Raw genomic sequence first — 18,195 nt, 5'->3', positions numbered from 1 at the left:
AGCAATGAAGCCTAGTAGGTAGAGAGGTCCTTTAAACAAGAAGGTCACAGAGTTGACTCCCACATCGCTGACTTCCTCCGTCTCTGTGAAACTGTCCTTGATCTCGACATTTCGTACCTGGTCAGGGTGCCCTGGGCAGGGTCAAGATTAACTACTTACAGAACCATGACAGTTCAATACTAGACTGAGATGTTCTCTACAATTCATTAATTCTTGCTGTTTAACACCAACCTAGTTGTTTTTAATGTCCTCTAAAGTGATCCTGCACACATTCATTCGAGTGTAATTTAAGAACTGTGGCTGTGATCAGGTACCAGACAACATTTGATGATGCCAATTTTTGATGAAGCCTCATCCTACGCATTTGACATGAATGTTCTCCTAAATTCAGAGACTGTCAAGTGTGCGTTATGTAATGCCAATGACCATCCTCCTCCAGAGTACACACTTTAGCCAACTGTCATTGCTTTTACCTAGCTGTAACTTAATTCCTCATACGTATCCACCTCCAAGGCAAGCAAGTATTTTATAACACATTCTTCTTTTCAATCACATCTGTTCAACCGGTCTTTTGTGGGTGGTTGGTCTGCTCACATCATGCCAGCAGCCAGTATTTAAAATCATATCAAACCCATTTCTCCACACTCCTACAAGTTTGACAAGATGAAAAAAATAATACAAGACTGTGTTTAGCCGTCCAGGCTTATCTCTATATTCAGGTGTTGCCCTGCTTTATACAAACATGTCATTTTTTCTTTTCTCATCACAGCAAAATCAAGAAAGTATTAGTGTCTGTACAGTCTCTCTCTCTCCCATGCTGGCTACCTTTGTTTGTATCTCCTAAAGAGACTGTTTACGCTCCATATCCTTCTCTCCTTTGCGCTCATCTGCTCCAGTTTCTAAGCATTCCACCCCACTGTCTCCTCTCCCTCTCCATCCTGCCAATCAACTATTCCGTTCAGTCACTTCCCCCCCAACTGAGGCAATGAGCCCGCCTCCCCTAGAGATGAATGACTGACAGGTCTGCAGTGTTAGCAACATCCAGCCAGACAACAAGAGAGAGGGGAAAATGACTGGATTTCTTCACAAAGGAGAAATCGCAGGAGACAAAAAAGAGTGAGAGAGAGCGAGGACATCACATTTCTAATATTGTAGCATGCTTCAGCAGTTGCAAACATTCTCCTATTATTTCTATTAGTCATTCCACGTCCTCATTGACTGCTTCTTTCTGCCTCTTTGTCTCTTCATCAGTTAAACTTGTCTTTCCCCTTCTGTTGGCAAAAGGTTGCTTCCACAGGCACACTGTTTTCAAAGTCACCCTGTCCATTTGTCTCCCTTTACTCTCTTGTTAATCTTTGTATGTTATTGTTGAGGTTAGCATAAGGGTTAATGAGTAGTTGGTTTAACTGACTTGCATCAAAGAAAGGTTAAATTACACACCGACATATCTGAAAAATAAAATCGTCCCATTTCAAAAAGGTTGTGTTCCTTTTTTATTTATGTTTCTCTCACAGCTATTTCTAAGTCGTCCATATTTTTTGTCTTGGCACAAGTTTGACAAGATAATAACTTACAGTGTTTTCCTTTTTTTAAGCATGTCAATTCAAAATACTTTGTCTGAATAAATGAATCGTCCTTAATTGTGCGGTTTGATTGCGCTCGTATGTTATGCCGTTCAAGACCAGAATTTAAGTACTTCAATCAATGTGATGGGCACTCAGCGGTGCTCCTGTAGCATCTAAACTTAAACTACTCTATTTATTATTGTAGGATGGCTTTCCGTAAAACACACAAGATTACTTCTCAAAGTTAGTTTATAATATTTCTATCTAAGAGGTTCCTGATTGTAAATGCACTCAGCTCCAAAACAACACTATCAGAGAGATTGAAAAGCTCACTTTATATTTAATATTGCTGTCGGATCTCAGTGTTTGGACCCATTTAGATTCCTGTCTCGTGGTGATTTGAATGGACTCTAATTTGCCTCTGTGTGATTTAGATGATAAGAGTACTGCAAAACATGCTCAAACAAAGTTTGAGTTCATTATTACCATTATTTGGTCCAAAGGCTGCTTAGATCTACTTTGAGAACATAATCACAGTTGTCTAACAGCAAGTAAAAACGTTAAAGTGCGGAAATCTGCACGCACTCATGGGCTCTGAACTGTTGCGTGTGCATGTGTGTGGGTGGTTGAGAGAAGGTATAATTGGTCTATAAATATCTTATCACATTTTAAGTGCCGCTGAATGGAACAGCTGACAGCGAGCCGCCATTAAAGCTCAGGGTTGTCAATCAACATTTTTTACTTTAAGCTGCTACTAGAAACTTCACATGACTCTTGCTTTCTCTGTGGAAGAATTTACATACTACAATTATGTAGCTGTTTCTATCGGTAATCTCTCCCAACAAAAATCAAACATGGAGTCCTGAATAGGGATATGTTACCCTTTCCTTCGCAGCCCTTCTATATGTTTTAGACCAAATCACAACATCAGTTTCTTTCATTTTTATTTTTAATTAGCAGCTTGAATTCTCTTAATGATATTTTCATTTGAAGTGGCAATCAAATACAAATGCATCTTCTTTAGACTGTTGAGTCTGACATCATGAATATGTATATACATTGTAACCACACGTGCATTGTTCAAAACTGCCCTCTCACATTATACTGTTATTCCATCTCTTGGCTCTTTTACATTTCTCTGTCACCATGTGCATTTTAAACAGTTTTAAAAAAAGGCACACCACCCTACTGCATTCACCTGTGGAACCTCTCCTTAACAAAAAAGCCTGGCAGTATTTGGTTGTGACTGTAGGTGGGTGCTCAGAGCTCTGCATCGTTGCTGTGAGCCAACACAGAGCCTTGGAGGATTAGAAATGTAAATGACAGGCGTATAAGTGTGAGAATCTGACCCTTTTATGCTGTTTCACTGGAGAGAGAGACGACCCAAGAAAAGAAGATGGAGGGACGGACAAGAGGGGTGGGGGAGGAATCATCAAGCACAGCGACAGAGCTGACTAATCCTGGCAGCAGGGGTCAACACACCCTGAACTGCATCCCATCTGAGATTTAAAACAATTTGCCTGTAAAGTCTCCTGTGGGGGAGGGTGAGGATAAGCATATAAGTATAACAGTAATATAGTAATAAAAGTCAATTAGATACACTAAAATTCACAAAAATATCAAGCCAGATTTCTACCTATTCTATGTGTAGTCCTGTGCTTGTCAGATGAGCTGCACAGCAATAGGAATGGCTAAACTTTAAAACAAGAGCACTAATACACAGCAGGCTGCAGCTCCAGTGAGGTGTGGAGATGATATATTGTGCCTCCACAAGCTTTTCACATATTCTGGCTACTGTGCAGCGTTCAGGGAGCTGGGCCTGTTGGCAGCCTGTAAGCAGCCTCCCCTGTCTGACCTGTCTTACCAGCTCGACTCTGCGCTTAACTGACGGGTGACTACGAGGGAGCACTGTTGAGTTTCTATCAGTGCCAGGCAGACCCGTCATAATGTCCTTTCTGACATGAAACTCCCCGAACATTCACAGCTACAGAATGTCTACTGTGGATCCCTTTTCACCTCAAAAAGAGAGGTCTGGTCGGCATTTAAAAATGGACAGGTGCTCCACCTCCGGGATGTTGCTCTTAATGGGCATAGACAGTGGGTGTAGCAATCTGATCCCCTCTTCATTCACCACAGTGCTCAAGTCTAAGTCTGTTAACCGGATCACGCTATGATGCCAGAGACTGAGGATAAGTTATATAAATCTCTACCTGGGCATATTTAATCAAGGTGATACAAGTTTAAAGAAAGAAAGTGGAGGTGGTGCATGAGATGTTCGTGCGTGACAAAAACAATTGAACTTAAAGTTGTGATGTTGCATGTACACAGGATATAGAGGGTGAATATGCGCTTTTTGTGTGTGTTACTTAGACATCTTTTATTCATGCAACTGTGACTTGCAGGAGCCATCTTGAAATTACATCTTTAATGGTCATTGATCCACTCCACTCCAGGGAGCTTGATAGCATAAATGTAGTCCCAACACAGACTTTTTAAGTAGTGTGCAAGATTGTGTAACACTGCCGAAATGACTGAAAATGTATTTTTCTTTTAACTGGAAAACTATTTGAAATTCCTGAACTTGATTCTTATTTTAGTGTTCACTAGCAGTCTCATTAACTTCAACATCATCCTCTTTGAAATAAGCTCCTGGAGCTATTGCCTATTCACTCTCCTCAATAGCTCTTTTGAGAGAAAACCTTGGAGTAATGATGGCCACCATTCTGTTCTCACTCACAGTAGTCAAGGACAATTACCCATAAATGAAGAAATAGCCAGCACTGTTTGAAAAGGTTGTTCAGTCAGTGCTGGATTCTTCAGTGAGCTGGCAGACTTGAGTGATAGCGAACTGAAAAGTCGGCAGACAAGGACCTAAAATAGTGCAAGGTATGTCTGCAGTAATAGTTCCTTGTCCTTGACTAACAAGTTCGACAACAGAATGTGGATGTGATCGCAAGCGAGTTGGAATCAAATCCTTGTGTATTCTTCCTTAAGCCCCATTGGAATAGAGTTATCGCGTAACATGATGAAGCAATAACCTCTACAGTTTAGGTCAGAGAGTATGATAATACTAGTCCGATAGCGAACATCCCCACCCTTATTTGAAATAAATATTCATTTCATCTCTGCCTTGCTTGGTCTCCACACAGCTCCCTCTGGTTCAGTGGTGTGTAAACAAGTGCTACATGTGGTGATATTGGCAGAGGTCTCTCTGGGTTACGGTGTGTAACTGAGATAGAAATATATCATTACTGGGTGGGGACTGAGGGGATCTGAGGGACAAAGAGACTGAGAAATAAGAATATTGGATTCCGTTCCACACACACAAGCTTATGTCCTTACATGCAGGCTGTCTGCTCCATCTGTCTGTTTTGCTCACACACATATATACACACACACACACACACACACACACACACACACACACACACACACACACACACACACACACACACACACACTTAGCATAGGGTGTCCGTTAACTGCATGCAAATGGGTGATGGACTGCTCCAGTGGCTCTGCTTGTAATATAATCTTTTCTATTCCCCAGATCCCACACCAATATGTCACAATTGTCATTTATTCCCAGCATGGTCGCCCACAATCAGATGGCTTTTCACACTGAACACACCCTGATCCTGTCAGGATGATGAACACTTCAAGTGCACTCCTATACACCTACACATGCATAAATGCATTGGGTTTTAACATGCATTGCCCTTTGTGTTTGTTTTCTTTCATGTAAATTTACTTTGTTGGTTTTAAATGTGGAAATAAAGTCAAACCGGGCGGAGAATAAACTGTTTATTGGTGAGATATATAACAAATCAACTGACTTTGTCCAGATACTAATTCAGACCTTCTTATTATTACAAGAAAGTGAACCAATTAGTGGCAGGAATGCATTTATGGTGTGAACAAATGTGTAAATGTGTCAATCATAATCTCGAGAACTGACTTTCTCTTGAATTTAACACGTCCTGATTATGTCTGACAAATGCATCACACTGAGCGCCGAACTGCTAATTAAAAACAGACACCTACTTGTCGGGAAAGACAGGGTCCTTCACCTCTGAAACCAACATGCGCTTAAGCATTAGCTACTTTTCTACGTTTGTATATCATTTATATGCAAATAAAAAAGAGAATGGTGACAAGGTAAGAAAGTAAGGAAATAAACTGAAATAAAAGTTCATGGATTTGGTTTGATTAGAGGTGACGTTTTGGGGTTTAACAATCTGATTGGTATTTTGTGTGTGAGAGATTAACACGGCTTGTTTTAGCGCAGAGGATGTTCTGAGAAAGTCTGAATAAACATGATGACACAGATTCAATATCATCTCCCAACTACAGTTAATTAAAAGGAAAGATACCGTGATATCTGCTTAAAACTGTGCGCAAAACCAGCATTGATTTAAGTTTATCTGCTTGCTTATCTGGACCCTGGGAAACCCTAATGCGAGATAGGAGGCTGAGCTGTCTGGGCTTAAGCCGGGGTAGAAAGGGTGTAATGGCAGACACTGAGGGAGCTTTTCAGTGATTTCAGCGAGGGGCGAAACGTCACCTCCGATCGAAATTCTTGACGAGTCAAATAGCAGATCTGATAAGAATCTTCTAATCTGACGTTTGTATAAAGTCTCAAGGTTCTGCTTTCTGTTTTGGGACAATGTTACCAAGATTTATTTTACAAAGAGAAAAATGACTCCATAATGCTGATGTTATAAAACACTACCTGCTCCTGTAGTGTTAGTTTCAAAAACCGTCAATGCTATAAGGAATATGCAGAAAAGAATACATTTACACAGTAGTGTGAACCTGAACACACTATTCGTGTCCTTTATGGGTAAAGAACTACAACCTTGTCACAGTGAATAATATTCTGATATAAAATTGTACAAGCCCCAATTTAAAGGGAATAGCCGAGTGTGCCAAGTTGAGGAGAGAATTACAGCATCTGACCTTAATGAGAAGGCGTATCCTCTTGAGACTACCTTCACTCCAAGCCACCAAGGATATCTCTGACTACCTGTTAACCTTCTGTGGTAAATTAGAACATTATGTCCTCGCTACGTTTTCATTTGCCTTACAGGGAGCTCGTCTCTTAGTAGTGGGCCACTGGGATAAATACTATTCCCCCGTAGAGACACAATAAGTCTGTGAGGAAAAATACTCACTCTGCTAATTAGTGTATATTCTATAAGCTTCATGTTCTTCAGAAGGGCAACAAGACGAAATATAAAGCGGAGTGACACACTGCTATGATACATTATAATATAATAGATTGATTATAGAAGATAAAAGTGTGATGATTATTAAAGAGAGTATCAAGTATTCTGTTTCATATTAATGAATGATGTTCCAGTAAGAAACTAGTGAGCTTTCGTCAGTGTCTATAGAAAGACTTAGCAGTTAGCATGCTGCTTCAGTTGCTAGGTGATTCTTAAGGTGTGTGTTAAACTTGTATTGTAAAAATTGTTTTAAAATACTGTACATAAAAAATATTGTTGTGAAAAGTGTGCATCAATCTAAGAACGAGAATAGACGTGTGGCAGATGAAAGTCAATGATATCGGTGATACCAGAGAAGCTAAATACATCTGATAGCAGAAAGAGAAAGTAATTAATATGCAAAGTTAATTATGTATGCTTTGGCAAAAAGATTTTTGGGATTTATTAATCCTTTGTATAAGCAGGGAAATTAACTCTGTAAAGTGTCTTTTTGTTTCACATTACAAATTTACCTTGACATTTTTCGACATATACAGTAATTGGGCGTTTAGGATGTGCGACACGTGGCTGCTTGTTATTCACACTGATGAGTTTCAGTGATCTGTTACACTAAGGGCTGGGTATTGTTAAAAAAAAAAAGATGTTACCAGTACCAATACTGGTACCCCAGAGAACATCATGTGAATGGAAGCATTCAGTTGTGTAAAATGCCTCCACCAATCCTCCCCATAAAAACTATTTTTACACAAATATTAAAATAATTATTTATACTTTGGACTTCAGACTGTATGGGTTGTAGCTGTTGCAGTAGAGGGCTGTGAGTAAAACCATACAAATAGTCTTTTATTTCTAGATGTGGGAACATCTGCCTTTAATCTACTTTGTAAAGCAGCACAGAGACCTTTGTAAAAAAGTTCTGCAACTGTGCTGATGATCTTTGACGGTCTGCCCCACTGGGTTCTGCATTTTATTTGATACAGAACCGCCTCTGTTTCTCTCTTCCTCGGAAACCTCATTTCATGTCCCTCGCTCTCTTTTCTTCAATATTCTCTCTCATTCTCTTTCTCTCTCTCTCCCGTTCAAACAATTACAAAGCGGATGGTTCATCAAGTAGAACAGAGCGGGAGCATGGTGGAAATGAGGTGTGTAGTCCAGTCAGTGTGATTTAGAACAGCCCTCTGATAACAAGGGAGGTTAATGTATCGGTCTCAGGCCAGAGGACACATGCTGAATCTGCTCTATTAGTAACAACTTGTTCGGAGCAAAAAGACACTGTTGAGACATCCACTGCAGCAGTTTCATATACCGCTTTTACACAATTCTTAAACACAAAATCATATTTTCTGGCACATTAATGTTCTGTTTGTGGTAATCAATATTTCTTAGTGTCTAACAAACACACTGGTAATAGGAATGTCTCTCCACAGATAATATTTAAAATTGTGGGCCTAATTGAGTAGTTTAACCGAAAGGGAAACTACAGCGCGGTATTGGAAATGTCAGTTAATCCGTAAATAATTATTACTGTAGCGACATCACTAATAGCACAGCATGATTAAAGAAGTCTTTTTTTAACACTTTAGTAAGAAACTCAATTGCTTAATGGAGAAAATGTAAACAATAACACATATGCAGTCCAATTAATGAGCTACATCTTTAAAACTCAATTAGCCATTGGAAGCAGAATCAAACCCACGGTGTTTTCTAACAGTCAGCTGGAGCTCGGCTGTGTTTTCTCCTGTGACTGTATTTACCCAGTGTATGAATTGATACCAACTTATAACGTTACAGCCAGCAGAATACCTCGGTTCATTAAATCCATGATCGACTTCATATCATATATTTCCCCAGTGTTTCTGACCGTGAGTAGCTGCTACTTAGGTGTTTTGTTTCAGGGGCGGATTTCATGACGTGGGGGCCGCAGGCAAACGCGGTCTTGCTTTACCTTTCCCCCTTTCTCTAACTGGGAACGTTGGTATTGGCAGTGGTAGAAGAAGTACTCAAAACTAAAGAGAGACACACAAAGTAATTCAATTAAATTGTTAACTTTGACTTGTTCAAGGTGCAGCGTTCAATTCTACTATGATGCTGGATAGTTTAATGAATATTAATGCATCATATTTCATTGTTATAAGGTCTTTTTTGAGTAAAATCTGAATCTACAATGTAACCGGTAACATTTCTCCGTCAGGTAAAGTAAAGCTGCCTACCTTGTCTCATGTTAAAGCACAGTGTCGATTGTGAAGGTTGCTCGTATGAGCGGTTCTCTAGGAAAGCTCCAAGCAGCACATTGTTTTAAAACACCAAAGGTGAAACCCTTGATAAACAGTCGGTATGATATTACACACACTGTGCTTGTGTACCCATTGCAGGGATGCAGATGTAAATGCAGATGCAGATGCGTACCTTTGACCTCCTTTTCATTCCTGAACCAGCGCAGGTCGGCGGCGGGCTTGCTGCCCTGAGTCATGCAGGTCAGAGTGATGTGGTCTCCCTCCATGGCAGGCTTCGTCAGGCCATCGATCTCTGGCTTCTCCGGCACACCTGAAGGATGGAATCACAGCGATGGAACTAATTCAGACACAGCGGTATGTCATTATGCAACAATAATATTGTTATGCCTTATTTGAAATTCTCCTCCAGCTCACGCTCCTGCAGGGAGACTGCAGAGCAGCATCATTGAGCAGTGTCTTGCTTGAGAACACATCAGAGAGGATTCTTGATGACACAGCGGTGGATGGTCTCTCAAGCCACTGGGCCGCTCTTGTCTTTAAGGGTCGCTTTACCCAAATTACAAAGAAACATATACTCACACACATGAGCCATGCAAATACAGGAGTTTGGATCATTTTTTTTGTCTCTGCTTCAACTCAAAAACAATAGAGGTGAATAGAGTTTTGTTTGTGGTGCTCAAAGATTTGAACTATTTTCTACCTGAGACATAGTACCTTGGCAACAGAAAACTAAAAATATCCGGCTTAATGGCACAAGGATCAGTTGAAAAATAGGTTTTTGTGTCTGTGTGTAAATGTGAGTAAGCAAAGACTAGGGACCACAGAGGAGGCCACGAGGTTGTCCAGAAAATGTTGATTACTGGCCTTTCCTATAATGAGTGTTTTAAGTGTGTAGAGTCTGCCCTTCTAATGTCAATGAGCAATAAGTCTGCCTCAGGCGGAGTGACTGAAAGGTCTGTCAGTCAATGCCATTGACTGACTCTGGCCTTGTCTCACCACCTCTTGTAAGGTTTATTACCAGAATTAAAAGGTCCTCCTGTTTTTTGTTTATCATCCTTTTGAAGGAACACACTGCATCCAAAACCCTAACAACGGCTGCTGCTTGGTGGATACAGTATGTAATGAGATCTGTCCCTCCTCATCTATCTACATACTATACGTTTTTCTATGCAAAAGTGTTCAATGCATAGGTGTCAAGTGTGTGAAGTGCCACTATATCTAACTAAGTACTTTTCTGCGTGTGTAAGTATGTGAATGAGTAAGTGTGGCTTGACTCAGAAAAGTGTTTGATGGTTTTTCTCCGAGACTGAACGAGAACAGATCAAATACGATGTTCATCTCATACAGTCACGTTCCCCTCGAGTGGCCAGAGGCCACTAATCCTTCTCTCCGATTTTTGTGTGTGCGTAGTGTAGAGCATTGCGGGTGCGGATTTTTCTCTCCTCATTTGTGCGTCATGGATTTGTATGAGCTGTGGCGTATTCGTGCGTGTGCTGCTTAAGCACGACCAACAGCATTTTCAAGACATGAAAAAGTAATAAGAGCTCAATTTCTGATGCAAGATGAAAAAACCTCACTGATAATTCCTCTGGTCAAATTTGATCACATTGCTTTACGCTAATCGAGACATTTTTAGACAAAGTTTAGACTAGAGATATTTTAGAACCAAAATCAAAGTCAGGTATCACCACATTCAAATCATCACTCAAGACTCACCTTGTTACCTGCAATGAAATGTGTTGCACACATTCATGTTCCCCTCAGGGTGAACTGTAACAACTTTGGCGACGCCTTAACCTCTAAACCCCCAGCATCAGGTGACAGTTTGAATTTGTCCAGTAATTTGTTTTGTGAACAAATACCTGAAAAACTAACGACATTCCCAGATCTCAGCTGTTCACCAGTTCAATTAAGAATGCTAACAAGCTGAACTAAAATGGTAAACATGGTAAACAGTATATCTGCTAAACTTCCTCCTTTTAGCTTCAATTAATAATTTTAATGATTTATTGATTTAAATGTGTTTATAATGTTTTTTTAAATTGTGTTTGTGCTAATAGATAAGCACATGCTTGTATTTATTCAGCAAAATATTTTTGAGTGAATGTGAAGCTCATTTTGTTGCACATTTATTTAATATTTTGCTATTTTGTCCAAATAATTTCAATGGTTTCTTGTTTTAATTCCCAGCACCTAATGTCCCGAAACACTGGCAGATAAAGCAGGTACTTCCCAGAATATGTTTTGCATGTTTATTAAATCTCCCAGCCATTAACTATTGTGCAGTACTGCAAAAATAATTTTCTCCAAATCTTTATTGAGTGGTAGCCTTTAATGTCTCTAATTCTCTAAATGCGTGTTAACACAGAGAGCCCGCTAATGGTCCTGGAGTGCACTAGGACATCTATTAACATTAGCGGAAACTAATTGGCAAGATAATAAGGCCAGTGACAGGAAATGAGACAATGTTATGTTTGTGAGGGGCTATGATCAGACACAGAATGTTTTTATTTGTCTGCAGATGCCGGCATAAGCAACAGGCTGTTTGTAACCATGGTCACTTTAGTTCATTTCTCGTTTTTATAAATAATTATTAAAAATAATAAAAAATAATAAAAAAAATAAAATCAATAGAAATCTAGAAATCAAATAAATGTGTTATTTTAGTAATATTTTTAAACAAACACGTACACAAAATGGAAAACACATATTAGTAGAATCATTGCATAGATGCGCCAGAGTGTTACAAAGTATTGCATCGTAAACAAACCTTTGGGATATTCTGGGATCTGCACAAAGAAATACTCACTGTTCCCATGGCCTATTGGCAATGAAGATTGGTGATGTTGTTTTAAGGTATAACACGTACTTAAAAAGACTATAGGCCTACTATAGTCCTTTTCCACAGCAGACATTTTGCCGTGTCATAGTAGGAAAAGCACAGGTGAAATAGATAACATTAACGAGGGCTCTGTGTCATTATGTGTCCCATTAAACTATTCCAGTGAGCCAGACAATACCAGGGCCTCCCCATAGTGGAATGCAGATATCAATAATGTTATAATACACCTCTTTTCCTACTATGACTGAACAAAAAAAATGTCTATTGGTCGAGGTCCTACGATTGAAAGAACAGCTTCTCTGTGAAGCATTCTGCATGTTAAAGAATTATATGGGGAGAAATGAAAATTGAAGATGTAAAGATGCCATTTGTTTCAACAGTCTCCTGAGGGAAACAACTTTTCTTCTCACTAATCTACCGCTTTTTCTACAAATGTGTGCTCCACAGATGAAAGTCCACCTGTTGTTCAAAGTAATTCTGGGAAATGTAGGAGTTTCTATGGACTATGGTAAACCCGACAAGAAAGGTTGAGGTTGAGGAAAGACAAACTATGCTATTACAGATTGATCTTATGTAACAATGTATTTACGATTTAACATTTCCCTCCAAGCAGAAATGACATACTGTATTACATATTAAACAGGTCACTCACCTAGAACAGTCAGGTAGGCTTTGGCTGTTCTCACAGGCATAGTGAAGAGAGAACAGGTGTACATGCCTTCATCCGTCAGTGTGACATCAGTGATGCTGATGGTCAACTCTGACCACGATGCATGCATCAGCTCAATCCTGTTGTCCCTTAAAGCTGGAACGAGAGACAGACAGAGAGGTAGTAAACATTACAAACTACAAACTGCGTGGAACTTAATGCCCATTCTCTACAATTTGTGTCTCTTGGGGCTCACTATGCGCACACACACACACACACACACACACACACACACACACACACACACACACACACACACACACACACACACACACACGGAGAGACATTAACGCATGTGAGATGGCAACAGCAGGAAACTGCAAAATGAAAATGTTAATATTTTGCCATCCCTCTATTGTATGATGCTAAAACATGTGCTGAACTTGGTGGTATGGTATGGTTATTGCTATTGCCAAAATGTGTAAGGCTCATTTTTATGTTCATTGCTACTTTGAAATGGAAATAGTACTTGAGCAAGCCACATCAAGCTCTGTAGTGTAAGTTATATATGTATGAATGTATTTAAATGCATAAAAGATCTCAAATTGTATCAAAACCTCAAAACAGAACTTTCTGTTAAATCTGAAATTGAACGCATCAGTGCACGTCTACAGCGCACCATACTCAGACTGTCTTCTCTGGTGGAAACCCTCGTAGACATTTTACTTATATGAAAATGTAATCTTCCAAAAGACATAACGGGAATGGAAATCAATACTGCAATAACAGGCCGAGAAAAAAGCCTAATGAGAATTTGGCAAGATCTGAGAGTTGAAATGGATTTGCTGAAATTGTCTGGCTTGTTGAAAGATACTCCATGGTCTTCAAAGTAGACTTTCTACTTCATATCTGTAATACAGTGGGAGCAGGATTTCAGAATGTGGTGACACCTTGAAAATGACGTGATTCATGCCTGCTGTATCCAAAGGGGTGCATTGTGATATACAAAACAAAACCACACAATCTTTTTTATGCATTTAAAAAAAGACTGTGGATTGTTGAGTGAGATAAAGTTAAGAGTAAAGGACATTAGACAGTCTTTCTGTAGAATACTTTAAAGAGTGGCTAGCTGAATGGTGAGAAACAATACGAGATGTATCTAAAGAACTGAAACTGTGTTCCAACATCCGAAAGCTTTAAGCCAGCATGAAAAAAGTATTTTTTCTTTTCAATACACATATATCTTTATACATATATATACTGTATTCATATATATATATATATATATATATATATATATATATATATATATATATATATATAAAAACATATACTGTATTTATATGTTTATATATATATATATATATATATATATATATATATACAGATATCTATATCTATATGTATTTATATATACATATGTACAGTATATGTTTATATATATAAACATATCTATATATACATATATATGTATATTTATATATGTTTATATATATATAAATATACATGTATATATGTTTATATATATATAAATATACATGTATATATGTTTATATATATATATATATATATATATATATATATATATATATATATATATATACAGATATTTATATATATATATGTATTTATATATACATATGTACAGTATATACAGTATATGTATCTATATATAAACATATCAATATATATAAACATATGTATATATATATGTTTATATATATATATATATATATTTATATATATATATATGTTTATATATATATATATAAATATACATGTATATATGTTTATATATATATGTTTATATATATATATATATATATATATATATATATGTATATTATATATATATGTTTATATATAAATATATATAAATATACATATATATATATGTATATATATATATATATATATATATATATATATATGTATATTATATATATATATGTTTATATATAAATATATATAAATATACATATATATATATATATATATATATATGTATATATATATATATAAACATGTGTGTATGGGAAAGAAAAAATACTTTTTTCATGCTGGCCTAAAGCTTTCAGATGTTGAAACACAGTTTCAGTTCTTTAGATACATCTCGTATCGTTTCTCCCCATTCAAATCATGTAACTTTTTCTCAAACTACTACGCTAACCTTATTACTTTATTAATAATTAGATCAATTACAAATCTTTAAAAAAGTGACAGAAATATAAAAGTATTATTTACCAAGCATGTCAATTACAGTAACAGACTATTAACTTTGAAAAGAGCTTTTCAGTAACTTGAGACACTTAATTGTATTGCCACAAGTCTGAGTCATACGTTTGATTGATTGAATCAATGCCGGCTGCTACAGTATCAGTGTTTTTAGCCACTTACGGCTGTAATTTGTCAGTCACAAAATAAAAGCCTAGCCCTTGAGGTGACTGTGAATGGAGGTGTTTGGCACCTAAGCTGCATTCCTTTTCCAGCGTCTGTGTGTGCATTGCTGCAATGATCACAGAGCTGAAAAAATGTAGAGAAATGTCAGCGAGCACACTATCTCATGTCATTCGGTCTGCCAAGGGATGGATAGCTTTGCTTTGCCGCTTCCACGCTAAACACCTACAGTAAATGGCAGTAGAGTTGTAATCAGTTTGGCTAAACGACAGCTGCTCTCTCTCATTTATTATTGCATTTGTTCTGTCCCTTCCCGTCCCTCGCAACACCGGTTATCTCTACAAGCTGTATACTGAGCCTGAGCAGGCGTGACATGTTGATATGAGCACATGACATATCTTTAGGCTTGGCACTGGTGACAGGACATTCCTGTTTCTATGTGTGTGTATGTGTGTACACATCGCCATCAATGCAAGACCACCCAATCAGGTCTAGTTTAACACGCTTCCATTTAAGGTAATGATGTGAGCTGTCCTGAAAAGGTAGTTCTTTATACACACAAATGTATACACCTCGTGTCATCAAAGAATAAATTAAGACAAAGAATAAATTGTTTGGACGGATTCTAGACAAATAATAGATTATGTTTGCCTCCGTATTTCTTTCTGTCAGTTTCTCTACTTCCTCCAACCCCTACAGACCTCATTCTGTCGACAGCTCCACTAACCTGTGAATGTGTACAAGTTAAATAATGCTTCTTTTCAACTGTTGTCTTATTTGCTTTGGGCAAGGAAGAATGAGGAGGCAAATGTCAGAACATACATTTACTGCTGGCTAGCTTGCTGCTGTGTCTCCTTGCTTCCCTCTCTTTAACAGCTCATTCTGGGAAGTTATGTGTGTGAGACAGACGTGGATGTATAGATAGTTCTATGACTTGTTGGTGTACTTATGCAAGGTGATGAGAGCTCAGTGACTTCAAAAGCTGTGGTGACATTGTCTCCACATTTATAATGAGAGGGCCAAATTAAAACGTGACCGGCCTGAAGAAACTTGATTGAATAACTGGTAAAAACTTCCTGTCGATCATCCCTCGCATGATAAGGCAACGAACATAGATAATAATATACTATTCTTAGTTTTTTTGATCATTCAAATAAGTTTTTGGATTTAGTAATCCAATCGTGCTTTAAGTGTGAAGTTACAGGTGGAGCTCAGAATAGTTTAGATGTCAAAAAGCAGGATCCTCCTGATCCCTCTGATCACTTAATTCAAATGGGACATAAATAAACGTGATTTATTTAAAGCAACAGGATGTAGGATTTGGCGGGATTTAGCATTTTGTTTGCATATTGAAACTAACTCAATACCCCCACAATCACCCCTCCCTTTGCAAGAGTGCGGTAACGCGCCGTCAAGCGTAACACCGTGGTAACACCAGCATCTTTCAGGACCTTCTCCTCGCTCAGAGGCCATCCTCACCATAACACTACTTTAGAAGCAATGAAATTCAGACGGGCGCTAGCGTAGCAGCAGTTTTACAAGCGTGTCAGAGAACTACAGTGTACTTAGGGTAACGTAAAAATGTGAAAATCCCTCTCTAGAGCCAGTGTTTGGTTTGCACGTTCCGAGCTACTGAAGTACAATGACGGTGCAACGTGGCAGACTTCATGAAGAGAACCAGCTCCCTATGTAGATATGAAGGGCTCATTGTAAGGTAACGAAAACACAACCATTCTTATTTTCAGGTGATTATACACTAATGAAAACTTGTTATGAATATATTATTCCATTTCTGCTAATATATCCCCCAAATAATACACACTGTCCCTTTAAAACATGAAAACAAAGATTATGCAAATGTTCACTTTACAGCTAATGTTAGAGATCCTAAAGACTAAATGCAACAATGAGCATATCTGTAGCATAGCATCTACAGGTGTAGACACTATAAAGGATTTTACTTATCTATTGAAAAACAATCTATTATAAAACTAAGTACAAAGTCTTCCGTCTTTTTTCTCTATTTTCCCTGCTCAATGTAACCTCACATTTGTTATTCTATGCCCAGTGAAAGGTTGGATATCGACAGTGAGAGCAGAGGAGAGGAATGTATCCTTTGCTCTTTGTCTGCGAAGGTGCTGCAGCTGCCTGCCATCCATTAGAGACCATTAGCGCCGTCAGTCCTGAATGCGTCGATGGAGGACAGCATTCACGACAACAACAAAGAACGGCGGATTTGCTTTACACAAAACCTACTTACTGAATGTACAACCATTTTTTTTGCTCATTAAGCCTTCATCTGCGTCTCTCCTTAGAAAGAAAGACAAAAAGCAAAGCTGCACTTGTCAGCATCAAAGTTTGTTTTTTGCCACAACTAATGGTCAATACACCTCCATCAATGTTGCTGCTAAAGTACACAAAGCTCACAGTTTGTGTGTGTGAGAGAGAGAGAAGTACAGCGAGAGTTGTCTTTTATACATTCGATTTCTGTAAGAACAGGTGAACTTCAGCAGAACTAACACAAAGTACCTTGAGACGTGACAATTTTATGATTTTGCCAAAGCAGATGGAGTTAGATATTTAGAAACACAGTGGGGGCGGAAAGATTCCTCATCTTATTATGAGGGCTGATGACCGTCGGTTCAGAGGCCATGTTGAGATTTCCCTGAATGCAAGCAAACGGCCATAACACCAAAGCCACAAGGATCTCTGTTCTCAGACAGTTCACTCAGAAAAGGACAAAACAGAGAGGGGGAAAGTCAGCTTTGTTCAACAAACAACAACTCTGTAAAGGATGAGAATAAAAGACACATCTTTGAAAAGGAAAAGAGAGACAGAGAGAAGGTCAAAGATGTCTTGTTTCTTCAAAATTAAAGTGACATTTTTATTCTGAGGGAAGACATTCAGTCAGCCGGTAAAACAGTCGTATTGAAAGTATGATGTTACATTCAATCATAATCTTTGAACCATTAATGAGTAGCAGGTTAATCAAATGTAAAAAAAAGGGTGTTCGGAAATTTCCACCAAATCGTTTCCTCTCACCTCCGGCTCAGCAACAAGGAAAGATGCTTCCTACTCCTACCTTCTTCAAAACATCCTGCTAAATATTTGTGTTTTTAGATTTCAAAATGCACATCATACTGTTTTGTATCTTGTGAATTCACAGCCCATGAATGCACCACAAACACAAACATGACACAACAACATTTTTTCCCCCTGCTGCAAACTAAAATACTAATTATAGGGCTGCATGTGCTTCATTTTGATCACTGTTACTCTA

General features: G+C 38.1%; 1 protein-coding gene across 4 annotated transcripts in view; it reads right to left on the bottom strand.

The window, feature by feature from the left end:
- The window catches only part of cadm2a (cell adhesion molecule 2a), a 192,796-nt gene that overhangs the window by 25,991 nt on the left and 148,610 nt on the right, over nt 1-18,195 (bottom strand). For all 4 annotated transcript variants that reach the window (XM_029447839.1, XM_029447835.1, XM_029447838.1 and 1 more), the window contains 2 exons: nt 12,522-12,674; nt 9,200-9,337 (listed from right to left, as the gene is read on the bottom strand). In XM_029447839.1, the coding sequence (XP_029303699.1) occupies nt 9,200-9,337; nt 12,522-12,674 (291 nt within the window). The remainder of the gene's footprint in view (nt 1-9,199; nt 9,338-12,521; nt 12,675-18,195) is intronic.

Source organism: Cottoperca gobio, chromosome 14 (assembly GCF_900634415.1).
Source record: "Cottoperca gobio chromosome 14, fCotGob3.1, whole genome shotgun sequence".
Taxonomy (NCBI): domain Eukaryota; kingdom Metazoa; phylum Chordata; class Actinopteri; order Perciformes; family Bovichtidae; genus Cottoperca; species Cottoperca gobio.
This window is presented reverse-complemented; position numbering and strand designations above follow the sequence as displayed.